Source organism: Paroedura picta, chromosome 11, assembly GCF_049243985.1.
Source record: "Paroedura picta isolate Pp20150507F chromosome 11, Ppicta_v3.0, whole genome shotgun sequence".
Lineage (NCBI taxonomy): Eukaryota > Metazoa > Chordata > Lepidosauria > Squamata > Gekkonidae > Paroedura > Paroedura picta.
The window spans coordinates 22,701,935-22,717,870 of record NC_135379.1 but is presented as its reverse complement, the minus strand read 5'-3'; the positions used below and the strand labels follow the sequence as shown (position 1 = coordinate 22,717,870).

The window sequence follows — 15,936 nt, the reverse complement described above, 5'->3', positions numbered from 1 at the left end:
TCCCTACTACTGTGAGTAAAATTTGTGCATGTGAATCAGAGATCCCTATTTAAAGAAACAATGGGCTTGAGTACAGCACATCTATGTTATTCAACAAGGGTCTTGAGCACAAATGTCATGAGTGGATCAAGGTTTACAGTTTGAGAACATAAAGTTAAAATATTTGATTTTACATAGTCTACAAAAGCTATTTTAATTTTCCATTATGTTAAATTAAATGGCAAAGATTATAAGTTGCAACTATCACAAAGTATGCCATTAGACTTTGGGATCACTCATGCCTTCTTAAATTCTAATCCTGATAGTGGCATAAGAAGATTTGCGTGCATGATGACAACGTGTTTCTGCTGCATCATTCAGGGAAAACTGAGTTGCATACCAGTGGCTAAAACAGCCTTCTGCCCCAGTTAACTAAGTTGGGGATGGGGCACATCTTGATAACCAAGCAACAAACATTTTAGAAAGCAGGTAAGAGTTTCTGTTTTCCGCTTCTCAAAAGATCAGTGTGTCACAAATCACGAATCTTGCTTGAGAACCAAATTGCCTTATATATCATGGGGCTTCCCTGCCCCAACCTTTCAGGCAAGCAGTTCTTTGGCAGCCATCAAAGACCAAACTCATCAGACATAAAGCAAACCAAAAGTTCTATAGCCTAGTTACTCTTGGGGATTTGCAAGACTGAACAAGGAAAAATCCTAGTCTGGATCCCACAATGGATTTCCAAGGAAAAATATCCACAGGGATATTTTTCACCAATTCCTCCCTCCTAGTGTAGGCTTTTAAGCCCCCCCACAACACCACCACCACCACCACACACACACACACTTTCTTTGTAATATTTTGTAATATAAAGTGGCCACAGAAAAAGGAGAGAGGTAAAAAAAAGTCATATTCCATGATGGAAATCCCTTCAGTCTGTGGAAATCCTATGTAGGAGCCATCACATCTAATCTTTTTTTGACACCACTATTTACTGCAAAGGGACAAGTACTAGTTTTCAGAGAAGTACACAGAGTATTCCCAAAGGACATCTCTGAAATTTCCTTTGACTACATTTTTCTACCCAGACACACAGATAAACACACAGATATCATATGTGAAATGAGATTTAAAAAAGGCTAAACTATTTGTATCGAGTACTCTAAAACTGGCACTCATGATTCGCCAATAAGAAAAAAATAAGTAACTAGGGAACCAATTAGTTAAGAGCCAAGTTCACTGCACACTTGTGATTCATTGCATTGGTCAACTGTTTCTCACATTAAAGAAAACGTATCATGTCCATCATATTCCACATAGCAAAAGCAATGGAGAGGGGCAATGAACAATAGAGAGAGAAGAGGGAATAAATTCTAGGCCCCAGAGAATATACTTGGAAGCCACCACACTTGTTAGGTGAAACCTTTGTAAGAGTTCTTTCCTTATCAATAGCCCGTTACAGGCTTGTAAGTAAACAATGCATCTTCATCTATTATAAATTGCAGGCAACAGTATCCCCAATTCCCAATTATATCCAGATCACTATATTTTAATGTTATCTTTTACAGTGAATGAATGTTGTCTTAGTGCAAGCAAGAAGATTTAGGAATAAAACATTTTTACACATTGATTTTCTAGATTTCGATACATTCCTCATATAAAACTGAAAAAAATATGGATAAGTGAACTTACAAGATGCAAGACACTTTATATTACAAAGAAAGTACAACACTATTGGGACAGCCTGCATTTCTCCCAGTGAAAAGCAACATTTTTTCAACTAGAATGTTAATGCAGCAGCACCCAAATTGCCAATAAATATGTTACAACAATCTCTTATATTTTTTTTTACTGTACTCACATACATGTCCATTTATCAAAGGCAAGCTTTCATTAATAAGGCATGCAGATTTGCCTTCAAAAATATATACTGCAAGTTGGAAGGAACAGAACTGTGGTATCAAATAACTGGAAATGTTCAAAATCTGCTTGCAAAATATTAATACAATAAAGCAGAACATGTAATAGCTTCTGCTTTTTAAAATGAAAGTGGCTGAGTTTCATAAACAGACTGGATTTGAGGGGTAGGGAGAGAAGCTTCCTATAAATTTAAAACATAAAGCTTACCTAGCTTGATGGCATTTGAAATTGGAACAAGTATTCACCTTAAAACAAACATTTAGGGTATCGTTAAGGTGCCAGGGAGAAAAAGGATACCAGTAGGAAAAACACACACGCTGAGGAAGCTGTTTTCATTCATGCAGCAGTGATGTCAGCGTCTGCAGGGGCAGCTGCCTGGACCTGTAGACGCTTCAAATCCACAGCAATCCTGCAGATTTCTTTTAAGATCCTCTGGCAGGTCTCAAACTACCAAAGCTGTTCAAGCGAGATTACTCAGAAAAGATGTAAGACAGGCCTAACGTTCTAGAAAAATAAGTATGTCCTAATCATACAGTGTCTCTAGCATAGACTGAATAATGCACTTTACTAGTATAGTCAAGCCCATGCACTGCAGTAAAAATACTAATGCAAACAAAACTCAAAGCCACACTTGAAGTGTAACTTAAAATTAAAATGTTCTGAAATTCGACATACGTGAATACCACACCTTTGGCAGCTGTTAAAATAATCACACCCTCAAATACTTATTAAAATAATTAGCTGTTGAAGCCAGATTTGTTGCCTCTCACACAGAAAGTTTTCAAAGGGATACTCTGGGTTCTCTGCACATATCCCATAATATAGGCTGTCCTTTCAATTTTACATTGGCCAAACTACAACAATTGATACAAGATCACGTCAGAACTGAACTGGTCATGCTGAGAGAACGCTGCTGCACAAGCCTCTAGTTTCTACATTTTACTTTTCCTACTTACAGTTAAAGGATACTGTTATTTTGTTGTCTAGTGAATATTTCCATTGAAAAAGGATTTATTGCACATAACAGAAATAATTTTATTTTCATTTGTTCCAGATCTGCAGGGTAAGATCTCCTTTTTAATGAATTTGCCTTGACTCAGAAGAGGGGGTTATTATTCTTGGTAATCTGTTAATAAAAAGTTTTGTAGCCTCCCATAACGGCACCATGCTCTGAATACTGCTACAACAGCTTAAAGCAGATAGAACAAATGTAGTATGGTCATTCAGTTCTAACTTAAGCTGTTGGATAATACAGAAAAGAAAGAATTGGCATCTCATCTTTTTTTTACAGTTATTATTCTCCTTAGATAGACAAGATGTTTTAGGTGGAAAAGTTACACATTCTAAAAATCTATACTTTTTCCCCCCTAAATAAATCTCTCCCTTTTTGGTAGTGTGACATGCAGACTATCTTACAAAAAGTGAATGAATGAATAATAAACTAAATGCATCCTTTAAAATCAAATGAGCAAAATCTACTTTTTACCTAGCTTCAACACAGGCCAGTCATGGTTATGGGCAGATACACATTAACATGTAGAAGGCAAATCATTCTCTAGGCCTTAAGAATGTGAATTAAACCTCACTACATTACAAGATGGATAAAATTAAAAGGTATTATCATTAGAATGTCCAAGATTTTTAAAAGACGCCTATCACAGGCCTGTTGCATACTTTGAATGCAAGGAAGAAATGTATTTCTGGCAGTAAACATTTGTCAGCTTCACACACTTCAAACAGCCTTCTGAAGTAATATAAACATTTCTGTACAATTCTAGTTACCATACCTGTTCAACCAACTGTAAGGATTTAAAGGTAAGTTTCATATTTAACACTAAGTCAAAAGTATAAAATTTGCATCTGAAGCTTAGCAGAAGTGGATAAGTAGAAGAGCTGAAAGATCCAGGATACCCAAAAGCTAAGACAAGTAAGAGGCCTGCTTTTTGTGTGTCTCCTTATATTATGGTCACAGAATTTAACAGAAATATTGAAAAACAAACTCAGTCTTAAAGGTTTACTTTTACTATAAATGTATAAATAAATAAATGTTTCCTTTTAAGCTCTTGAAAGAGTGGCTGTGTTTGAGGGACTTTTAAGGCTTTATGAAGCACTGCCCTAAATGCTCATATGCTTTGTGCATCTTAAGTTTGATAAATATTATCTGTAGCTGAACGTAAGAATTAGAACCCGCGCTTAGGGCAATATTCCCTTGTTTAAACCATTTTTTTTATCCCTCCCCATTGTGCAGTTCTCAAGATTATTTACAGAGACGCGTTCTATGGGTTGCGAGAACACATTTTATCTCTGCATGTCAGCATTCTTAAGGCACACAGCATCTTAACAATCCAACATTTAACACTTTCTTTTCAAGAGGGTACTAAGTTTAGCTGACATAATATAAATCACCAAAACAGATATAAATCACCTATACAGGAATGAAGACAATTCCACGGGATATGGGGCTGCAAGCTACTTGAGTCTTGAAGCAAAAGTAGTTAGTAAATGGGGAAAACCAACTGCAAAGATTGAGCATTTTTGTGAGAATACAAGGCACGTCCTTCCATCCACATGCTCAAGATCCCACCCTTGCATTCTGCAACAGTTCATGTGCGTTTCTCTCCCCCACATTCTCACTCATTAACATGGGATTACTGCCCTCACTCCAGCCACAGGCAGTGGCAGAAATGGTGAGGAAGTTTTCTCTCTCCTCTCCAGAAGAATGGGCGAAGGCCATAAGGGGGCAACTGAACATTACGCTTGCAGTCCTGCGGCCCCGTAGATCCGCGGCGCTTACTTCTGAGTAGGCATGCACAGGACTGCTCATGCATCCTAGGGCAAACCTTCGGCTCTTCCTAGAAGAAACGTGATTTAACCTTTGCGCTGGCTTTGGAGCGCCTCCGCTGTCCTGTCCTGTCCTGCCCAGGGAGGCGGTGGTGTCAGGACCCGGCAGGGCGAAGCAGGGCAGCCACACCACGACTCCCCCCCCCCCCCGGGGAGCATCAGTCTCCACGGACCTTTTTTTCGTGGGGGGAAAGAGACGCGCGCGTCCCTTGCGGGCCAGGATGATTACCTCGATAAATGGGCGAAGTGGGGCTCCGTCTCTCAGGTGAGATGCTCCTCCGCCGGCCGTTGCTGCTGCTGCTGCTGTCGGGCGAGTGTCTCTGCCTCGCCTTCACCCGCCCGGGCTCCGGAGCAGCGCCCGCTCCCGGGGAGGAGGCTGAGGAGGCGGCGGCGGCCCCCGGGGCCAGAGGCGGCGTAGAGCTACTCGGCGGGGGCGGGCTGCCTCCGTTGCCGCCCCCGCCGGGGCCCGTGTTGCTGCCGACCGAGGCTGAGGCGGCCGGCGAGCGCGTCGGGCTGTGCTGGTTGCCCCTCAGGAGCTGGAAAGGGACGGTGGCGCGGATGGGCTGCAGGAGCCGGCTAGTCCCAGCGCTGCCGCCGGGGGCGCCGCCAACGCCGCTTCCTCCGCCGCCGCCAACGCCGCCGCCGCCTCCTCCGCCAACAGCCCCGGCCCTGTTACTCCCGACGGGGGCTCCGGCGCTGCCGCCGGTGGGGGAGGCGGTGGCGCCGCGGCGCATCCTCGGCGGGGGCTGGTGGTGCGGAGGGGTCTGCGAGGAGGAGCTGGACATGGCGGGCCGCGGGCAGGCGAGCAAGAGGCGGGCAGGGCTTCCCGCGGGCACTCACACGCCCCCGGGCCGAGGAGCGGACGGGGCCCAACGAGGAGAGCTCCGGACCCTTCCGCGCCGCGGTTACCGCCGGGTTGTGCCCATCGCTGCCCGCCCCGGCAGCTCAGCCCTTCGCGGCTTACATCGTCCATACGACGCCTGCTGCCGAGCGACGGGGGGGGGTGGAGGGGGCGCTCCTGCCGGGCGGCGTACTCGAGGGGACGCTTCCGCACCTGCGGCCGCCGCCGACCCCTCCTGCTCCTCCGCCGCCCTCCCTGCGAATGGCACTCCGCAGACTCCACCACCCCGTCGGTGGCGGGCGAGGGGCGGCAGGCCGCACGCCCGTTGGACAGTCGGCCTCCGTTAGCTCGAGCCTGATTGGCTGCAGGCCGACGAGGGACGGTGGCGCCGGCCAATCGGCTGCCTCCACTTACCTGGAGGAGGAGAAGGAAGAGGTGGTGGTTGGAGCGACGGCGGAGGGGAAGCGGCGAGGTCGAAGGTAGCCGAGTGGAAGTTATCCCTTTAGGGCGAATGACGCTTCCCTCTGCTAATGTTGCCGCGGGCACGTGAGGAGAGGCGCCTCTGACAGCTCTTCGCAGTCTGCGTCTTAAAGTTGGAACGTTTTGCTAGGTTTTCAAGCTCGTAATCGGCCAAAGAGGCAGTGTGAATTTAACAAAATTTAACACACGTTGTGGTTACACTTTTCATTTATGCTCACTTTATCAGTACAGCACAGAAAGTTCAGGTTTAACAAATTAATAAAAGTGCTTCTGAAACAGCATATGGCAGATGCCTTTGCTCCCACAAAGAAGAGAATAATCTTTTTATATTTTGCTTTTAGATTGCTAGTTTCCTAATCCATCATTTAAAATTTACACTGTTAATTCAGATTTCTTCAATCTAGTAGCAGCCCTTATGGTTTTGCTTTTGTTCATTTACCTGCCATTCTTAGGACAGTTCCTGCTTGGTGCGGTGGTTAGGAGCATGGATTTCTAATCTGGCGAGCCCGGTTTGATTCTACACGCCCCCACACGTGGCCAACTGGGTGACCTTGGGCTCACCACTGCACTGATAATGCTGTTCTGACCGAGCAGGGCTATCAGGGCTCTCTCAGAATCGCCTACCTCACAGGGTGTCTGTTGTGGGGAGGGGAAAGGGAAGGCGACTGTAAGCAGCTTTGAGACTCCTCCTGGTCGAGAAAAGCAGCATATAAGAACCAACTCTTCTTCTGTTTTGACTGAGCAGTCATATCACAGCTCTCAGACTCACCTGCCTCACAGGGGAGAGGAAAGGGAAGGTGATCTCTACCCAAAGGAGCCACTATGAGGCTCCTTTGGGTAGAGAAAAAGTGGCATATAAAAACCAACTCTTCTTTCCCACTTTCCTCCTCGATGGGGAGCCACAGTGGCTTGCAACATTCTATTGTCTGCCATTTTATTGTGACAAAATCCTGAGGGGGTTGATTGAGCTGCTAGAGAACAGACTTCCATGGGGGAATGGGGATTTAAACTTGGGTCTCCCAGATCAACACTTTTAACCCCCTGCCACAACACTGAGAGTTCTAATTCTTTGAGACAATTAAGTAATCCTGTCATTTGAGATAAACTGAAGACACAGGTTATCCATGGGGTACTAAGGTTAGACTCTGGCTTGGATCCCACCAAACAACAGATAAGGTGGTCAAGCTGTTTTTGTACAGGCTGGACAGCTTGGAACTGAAGAAATAGCTATTGTGGTTAAACGATTGCCCATGAACAACACAACATTTAGTCATGCAATTCCTTCCTGTGCACTCTGCATAGTAGTTAGACATAGTTTTAGTACCTGATCTGCTCTTTGTATGAATTAGATCTCTCCTGCAGGATAGAAGAGCCAGCCATGGGTTTACAAGAACTTAACTCTGCATAGCATTGCAATGTGAGAGGCAATCTGTCCAAAATTCATACATGCCACTTCAAGCATTTTCTGCTCCCATCTCATTGTTGATGGCATGTGTAAATATCAGAGGTAGTTAAATGCACTTGTACCAAGTTCCTGATTCTGCTGGTAACCATACAAAGAAGGTTGATGTACGAATGCTTTCTTGCTGAGCTTTACAATGCATGTTTGATTGTGGTTTGAAGTGGCATAAAGCGAATATAAGAAACGAGAACAATGTAAGAAAAAATGCTCTAAGTAATTTGTTAGCAATTTTAATATAATTGTTTTATTTTCAGGTTAAAAAAAAATCCAAGATTCTGTTTCTTTTCCATCTTGCAAGGAGTCAGAAATGTTTCTTCTCACTGTATGATTTGCAAACATTAAAAAATCCTAACTATTCAAAATGACAGGTGGCATACAAGCGGAAGTTATAATGACTGTTGACTGTGTATTTCATAAATTCCTCTTTACGGATTCAGTATAATCACTAATTAGCCATAATAGTTCATAATTGCATAAACAGAACATAATGGTTCTCTTATATAATTAATCCTGCCCTTAAGGAAAATTGTAAGACATGTTCTGTGTTGCTCTTCCTACCTGCTTTCCCTTTAGCAGTTTGTGTGCTTGTGCAGTACTTGCCCACAGCACAATGAACAAGATTGTAAATCTATGGGTCTTTATGATTTTTCAAGTTAAAAGGATCAGGTACTAGAACATGTGACAGACATCCACCTGAGACCAAGAATTGCTCCTGGTCAGAGTTGACAACACTAACCTTCATAGGTCTGGCTCAATATACATACGCACTGTGTACTCAAATCAGTGGTAGATCCAAATATTAGTACCATGGGAAGTATGGTCACAAACAAGCTACCTGTTGTCTCAGAGCAGAGGGCCCACATTCAGGCAAGTCAAAGTGCACATCCCTGAACCTGAGAAACTGCACATTAAACTGCTGTTGGTCAAGTAGACATTCACTATATGAATTTCCTCACGTGTGGCCAATCATTATATATTTTACTAAGGAACTACAAGGATGATCCATATTGCAACTTCCTGTACTTTTAAGTATCCCCAGAGAAATCGCTGTATAGACCGTGCTGGACTAAAAAATCTTAAATATTATCCGAGAATGAATCTAAACAACTGTCTGGCTTTGGAAATTCAAAAGTTGCCAAAGGTACATAATACATTAGGGTGGGCAAAAAGTAGGATGGCAAATCTGTAAGACCATCAATGGTCTGACAAGGCATGATAAAGGAGAGAAAAAGATTGTCTACCTTGTAATAAGAGACAATGTGCAGATTTACTGAGTGGTGAGACTTTGTGCATGAAAGAAGATTAGGATGGCAATAACATTTAGTTCTACTTGTGGATATGATTTTCTTATTCAAGTACACACAAAAAAGCAGTTTTTCAGCTTGCCCTATTCTTTTAAGACTGTGGTTAGTCATTAGGCATTAGGAAATTTTCTGAGCTGTAATGCAGTGGCATAATGCTTACTTAAGTGTTCCTCAGCATTTGAGTGGGAGCTGATTAATAGGGAGGCAGCTGTCAAAAGAACTGTATTTTTGTCATGACATAAAATGAAAAGGTGTGTTTAGATGAAGGCCAAAAAGGGCAATTTTAAAGTTTTAGCAATTTCAAGAATAAGTAGACATGTAGGCAGTCATCACACTGATGAGCATTTTCCTGTGATCATGCTCATCTTATTTGTAGGTACTCTTCAGGACAAGAGCCTATTCACAATATATGAATTTGTATTGGGGAACACTTGGTAGACTCTTCTCCCGAAGAGGGTACCCCCATCCCTCCATTATATCCAGTGGAGAGTCATTGGACCCCTTGGACCATTCATTTTGAAATTTGGAGGGGAGTCAGGGAAGAGCCTCCCAAAGCTATCCTCAAAGTTTGGAGGCTGTACCTCAACCCCCCACCCCAGCCCCTTGGAAAGGCAGAAAAGCCAACATTCCTATTATAGTCTATGGTGCCATTGACTTCCATGGGCACCGAAGCCAAAGTGGCCGAGTCCTTTGATTAATGAGTAAATTAATATGTTTTAAATCCTTTTATATTTTCCTTTTGTATTGTAATAGCCTATGGCTACATGCAATAAAATCTGACTTGACGTGAGTAAATTAATATCGTTCCTGAACGGGGGAGGGGGGGAGAAAACATTCGAGAGGCACGCTTTGTTGAATGAAATATTCTTTTATTTCTGGCATCGCCTACAAACATGTCTGGCTATTCCTTGCTCCACGAAGTTCGCCATTTTTAAAAATGTAATTCTCATCCCTGGGAACAAGGGAGAAGGAGGCGAGAGCAAGGACAGGATGCTGCAGACGACTTTAGCGTGTTTGAGCCTCCATACCTTCTTTCTGCTCGTTGCCTGCTGGTTGCTTTCTGATCGCTAGCACTTTTTAGGGTGGTGAATCCACTTTTGGGGATTCCCAGAGAAGCGCTTTAAAATAGAGGATGTAGCAAGCAGTCAGCGGGTTAGACGCTGGATATGGGTGATGTCATGTGAAGGGGCCGGAATATTCAGCTTGCATTTGACTGGCATGATGTTACATTTAAAGTGTGCAGAAATCTCCCCCTGGAAATCTCCTGGAATTAGAAGTCATCTGCAGACTATACAGATCAGCTCCCCAGAGTGCTCTCTTTCTTTCACACCCCAAGGGTGAGCCAATCAGGTAGTTTGGGTTTTATAAGGTTTACTGATAAACTGGTATACTCCTTAGAACACAGGAAGGCCACTATAACTACCATACATTTTGTGAACACATGGTAGATAACTTTGAAGCCAAAGGGTGAGGAGGTCTATTGATAACACATACCAGCACAAACAAATCTTAGGATATTTTCTGAATGTGGAATATCTTAGCCTGAGAATAGCAAACTATGTATTTCATACAAATAACTGTGACACCATAGGAAGCATAATCATTCTAAATTCCTTAATATTTAGAAAACCATTCAACTGCCTTAGGTCTAGGATGGGTCTAATACTATCACCCTTCTTAGTAATTAGAAATATCTAGAGTAAAACCTCTAGACACTTCCCAAGAGGGAACTGGTTGAATGACACCGTTAGAAATTAGATTCTTAATAACCTGCACCAACGTAGATAAACAAGCAAAACCAGAGGAACAAGGTATGTTCAAGGGAGGCACTTCAACAGTCTGTAAGCTCCTCTAACTACAGATAAAACCCAATAGTTAATTAGCTGCCACTCAGAATACAATGCCACTCAGTGAGGCCAGTTTATCCAAAGAACAGGAAGATACCAGTTCCCACTGCAGGGACAGTCAGAATAGCACATTTGGTCCCTTTTGGGATTTCTTGGAGGAGTGTTGCTGGGTGGACTTATTATTTAGGCAAGAAGAATGTCTTCTACTCTAAGACTGGGTAGAAAAAAAAGAGGACACTGAGTCAGATACTGCAGATATTAGTACCCTGGGTGCCTCTACGGAGGATGGTAAAGGTGTGGTCTGCTAGAATGAGACAGCCTTTAGGACTGCTGGGCCAGAGCAGTCATCCTGTACGACCTGGAAGTCTTATCTTTTTTATTTGAGCCCCAGTCTTGTCTTGATGGAAAACAGCAGCAATCCACAAAAGTCCTGAACCCTGGACTTCATTTCACATGGCAAAGCAGTGGACCCTAACCAAACATGGCATCTGATTGTAACAACTGAGGCAATAGCCCAGGCCAAGCAGCCAGGTGCATGGGAACTAACTTCCACCTGCTGCGTTGTTAATTTAATCACATCAGTCTGCAGATCCTTAGCCAAAGCACACCTATCCTCAGGGAGGAAATCCAGATATGCTGACATGTGCTCCCCAAAAAACAGCTGATATGTTACCATGATGGCTTGAAAGTTAGCTATTCTGATGTGGAGAGCAGAGGAAGAATTGCTCCTGCAACCCTGGGCATCCAGTTTATGGCCCTCCCTTTGGGCCTTGGCATTGAATCTGATCTTGACCTGGTCCGGACATCATCCAGTGCCAATAAGGAAAGTGAAGAGTGAGCGAAGCGGAAGGCACAGTCCTCATGAAAAAACTTAAACATGTTATTTATCTTACAAGAAGTAGAGAGAATTGAAGCAGCCTTTCCCCATACAGATGTAGCAATGTCCAGGAAGTCCTCCAACATTGGAAAAGCCACTGAGGCCAGGACACTGGAGTACACTGGAATATAAAGCATTTAAAATCTTACTTAGCCATGCATAACATTTGTTCAGTTTAAAGGCATAAGACCACTTTGGGAAAAATAGCCGTTATGATGATGATGAAATACCTGTAGTGCCACCAATAACTTCAACTGGGGAAGAATCCAATGGAAACTTGAAACCAACATTCAAGGGAGAAGCTTCTAGCTCCCCTTCTGAATCTGACATCTGTTGGACTGACAAATAATGAAGCAATGGTGCAGATGATATCAAGTGAGCCTGGAATGAAACCAAAGCCATTGAAGGAACTCTCTGGGAATAGATGTCTCTCCATATGGAACCATATGCTGGAAATGGTGCATAAGGACAATACAACATGGAATCAGCGAGAAAGCCAACAGCCATGAAATTTTGTAGGCTGCAGACTGGGATGGAACTGTTTCTTTTGAACTTTCCAAGGCCGAGGTTGGCCAGAGAAAGATTCCTTCAGGTCCTGCAGATGTGGATATAGAGTGCCAGGGGTAGAAGTAGTGATGGATTCTTGTCCAACACAATCCCTGCCAAAGAGGTAGGTTCCGGAACCAAGAGTAAAGTACTTGCATCTTTACCACAATGTGGAACTGCAGTCTTATCCAAATGTTTTGACTTAGATTTGGACTTTTAAGTGGCAGTTCCAAAGCATGGCCATGCAAGGAAGCCAGACGCTGAGGCTGTGCCAAAATCAACCAATGAGAAGTGACTGATTCCAGATGTCATGAATGCTCATGCATAACAGATTGTTTAATCCCAGGGTTTATGACCTAGAAAGGGCGCTTCTCCACAGGGCAACTTTAACCAAGGACCTTGCCTTTAGAATAAACCGTTGGTAGTGGCAGCAGACCTGAACCCTGTATGACTCACCCAAGCTTAGGAAACATAAAGAAGGGTTGTCAGAATGGTCGTCTTTGTGCCACACAGGGCACGTTTCTTTTAAAAAGGCTTTTTGGTCACATTTTAGTTGGATGTGAGACGGTAAACCATGATTTTATTTTGGCCAGAGACACAAGCATATGTAATGGTGCTTGGAGCTTGATGGCTCATCCTCTTTTCTGTCAGCTACCAGTATGCAGCTGGGTTCCAATACAGAGACAGAGTGCAGCCACACTGGTTGAAATCTTGAGGTGAAGTCTTTGTTGGAGGGTGTTTCTCCACATACTATGCTGTAATGCTCTACCACAGTGGTCCCCAACCTTTTTATCACCGGGGACCGGTCAACGCTTGACAATTTTACTGAGGCCCGGGGGAGTAGTCTTTGCCGAGGACATCACCGCCGCTTGAGCCCCTGCTCCGTTTGCTTTCCTCCCGGTGCCCCTGACTTCCCACCGCCCACTGCTGCGCAGTGTCCTGCTGAAGGGGAGCCCTAGCCATGGCAGCCACCGGAGTGCACCAAAGGTGAGCTGGCGGCAGAGTGGCAGGGCAGCCCCCGAGGCAACAGCCGGGGAGTAGGACGAGGAGGAGCCACAGCCCAGTACCAACTGATCTACGGACCGGTTCCGGTCCCTGGACTGGGGGTTGGGGACCACTGCTCTAGCACATATTCAAGAAGGAAAATCCCCCCATATTTACTGCATGGTACTCACCCTCAGAAACCATAAGTAAACATAGCCTCCATGGGATGAATATGCACTTGAGCACTGCAAAAACACTTTAAAAAAAGAAGAGTTGGTTCTTATGTGCTGCTTTTCTCTACCTGAAGAAGTCTCAAAGTGGCTTACATTCGCCATCCCTTTCCTCTCTCCACAACAGACACCCTGTGGGGTGGGTGAGGCTGAGAGAGCCCTGATATCACTGCTCGGTAAGGTCAGCTTTATCAGTGCCATGGTGAGCCCAATGTCATCCAGCTGGCTGCATGTAGGGGAGCACGGAATCAAACCCCGCTTGCCAGATTAGAAGTCCACACTCTTAACCACTACATCAAGCTGCCTCTCTTTTTACCAGGTATAGTCAAGTCTGGCTAGCTGGACTAAGGTTTTCATCACAGCTCAGAAGATAGCCAAAGGAAAACATGATTTGTTTTTACTCTTATGTGATCTGTCAAAGTCCCTTTAGTTCATAGGAAAACTCTAAACCAGATCGCACTTTTTCCCATGGTGACTCAGAGCAAAGAAAGCAGGCAGTGTAATTGCATTACACCTTTCTAGTAGCAATGTCCCTATTTCTGAGGAGATGGTAAGTCTCTTGAATACAAAATACTTGGAACAAGGATTATTGTAAAAACCAACGACCAGCTGTGATTGTCTTTGAGTCTGCTGCATGTTTGAAAAGGACTGGCAGAACAGACTGGGGATATAAGATGAATAACTAAGGGAATTTAGTGAACTGTTTTCAGGATTCTTTTTTTGGAATAGTACCATTGCTCTAATCAAATGAATCATATTAAGAGCATCATAGAATGTGAAGCACCTTGAATACACCAGGCAAGCTCCTAAAATAGAACACTCCTAACAAGATTAGATTGCCACTTCTCCGTAGAATTTGTTCTTTGATACTTGGGTGAAAGCGTTACCGGGTGATAACCAGTGAACTTCTCTGATACATACAGTCAGAGTTTGGTCCAGTTAACTCAAGTGGTGAGGCTGTTGGTAATCTACCAGCATGATCAGGAGACTTATTCTGATTGGGTTATGGAATGTGAGCATCTCTTTCATGGCAACCTTCATAAGAACAACATTGTATAAAGATGGTCTAGGACTAGGATTGTTTTGGCCCAAAGCGCAAAAGAAAAAGTCTTCCTGAGAAGGTGTCAGTACGGGGAGAAATAAGAGTTGCACTCGGCAAACCAAGCCCCAGTGACAACCAGCATCTTAGGATAGGTTTGTCTCCTTCCATGTGATAAAGCTGAATGTCAACGTGCTTGCATCACATCTTCCATGGTGACCCACACACTCAAACAAGTTTGCTTAAAGTTCTAGTGAATTTGAAAATTCAAGGCACCTCCAATTCAGCATGCTATAAGAATTGGCAAATAAAGTGAGTTGGGAATGTAATTTGAATCAAGACTGCTAATGTAAAATTTATCTTGCGGCTGTTGACATAGGCATGGTTCTATCAGTTGCCCTGAGGCATGGCTTTGAACAAAACCACTCACAACATTGAGGGCAAATTTCCCATCCCCTTCAACCCATCATCCTGCCACCTCCATCCTGAACCCAAAGTAGGTAGTCTTCATTGTCTCCTCAATCTTGCAGCCCTCTTTAAAAACCATGAGACAAACCCCCTAGAGTTTCTCAAACTATCTGGAAACTTCTTCCTGTTTACCCATCATTTCGGCTGCCTAGGCATTAGTGTTTAGATAAATCTAAATGACAGCTGGACTCCCACAACTGGAAAGAATCTTCTGAGAATCCTGGAGGTGGATAGTCAACCTGTGGTCCTCCAGATGTTCATGGACTACAATTCCCAGGAGCCCCTGCCAGCAAATGCTGGCAGGGGCTCCTGGGAATTGTAGTCCATGAACATCTGGAGGACCACAGGTTGACTACCCCTGCTATAGGGCAGGGTGTGGCTTGCCACACTGTTTATAAAGAGGGCTGAGGAGACAAGGAAAGAATTAGCTGCCGTGACTCCCAGGTGGAGATATGGGGAAACCTCACCTACCAGGTGGGGGAAATCTCTAGCAGCAAAATATCTTGAGTCAGCACTACATTGACAGGTTTCTGACTGTGAATTTGTCCTCTTCAGTACATTTTCTTCAGTTAGGTTGTGGCAACTACATAGATCTCCCTGGACTTAAAAGTGTTGTGCCATGGGGTCCCTGCCTGTGTGGAGCATTAAAAGATTGATTTCATATCTGCTTCTACAGCGCAGCATTAAAGGGATGAAGCACAGAGTTTCTTGGTTTGAGGGCTTTTATAAGAACAGGCGTACAGATTCAGAGCAGTGTGATGTCATTTCACAGTACTGACCATTCAAAACATTAAAGCTTTATGGTCATGATCAGCAGTAGAAACTGGCCCGTAGAATGAGTTATTTTTTTGTTGGGAAAAAAATTATCCCTCAGCTATTAAATAAAAATACTTCTTTTTTATTTTCCTTGATGAGCTCAATATACTTTGCCATAATAATGTAAAATCAATATTGCACTTAAAGGAGGGAGGGAACCCTCAAATTCTACTAGGAATTGCAATTAAGGTAATTATTCTCAACTGGAAATGCTAACTTAAACTATTTAATCAAGTAAAACAGATTAAATATACGAAGAACGTGCTGTCCTCAGACATAAAGTACAGTCACCTAGGCTTTTG

General features: G+C 43.7%; 1 protein-coding gene across 3 annotated transcripts in view; it reads right to left on the bottom strand.

Moving 5' to 3' along the window:
• GLCCI1 (glucocorticoid induced 1) overlaps positions 1-5,914 on the bottom strand; it is a 45,941-nt gene extending 40,027 nt beyond the window's left edge. Inside the window, exon 1 of one of the 3 annotated variants that reach the window (XM_077304505.1) lies at positions 4,970-5,914. In XM_077304505.1, the coding sequence (XP_077160620.1) occupies positions 4,970-5,525 (556 nt within the window). In that variant the 5' untranslated portion in view covers positions 5,526-5,914. The remainder of the gene's footprint in view (positions 1-4,969) is intronic. The other 2 variants (XM_077304504.1, XM_077304503.1) reach the window with 2 other exon arrangements.
• Positions 5,915-15,936: the final 10,022 nt, after the last annotated feature.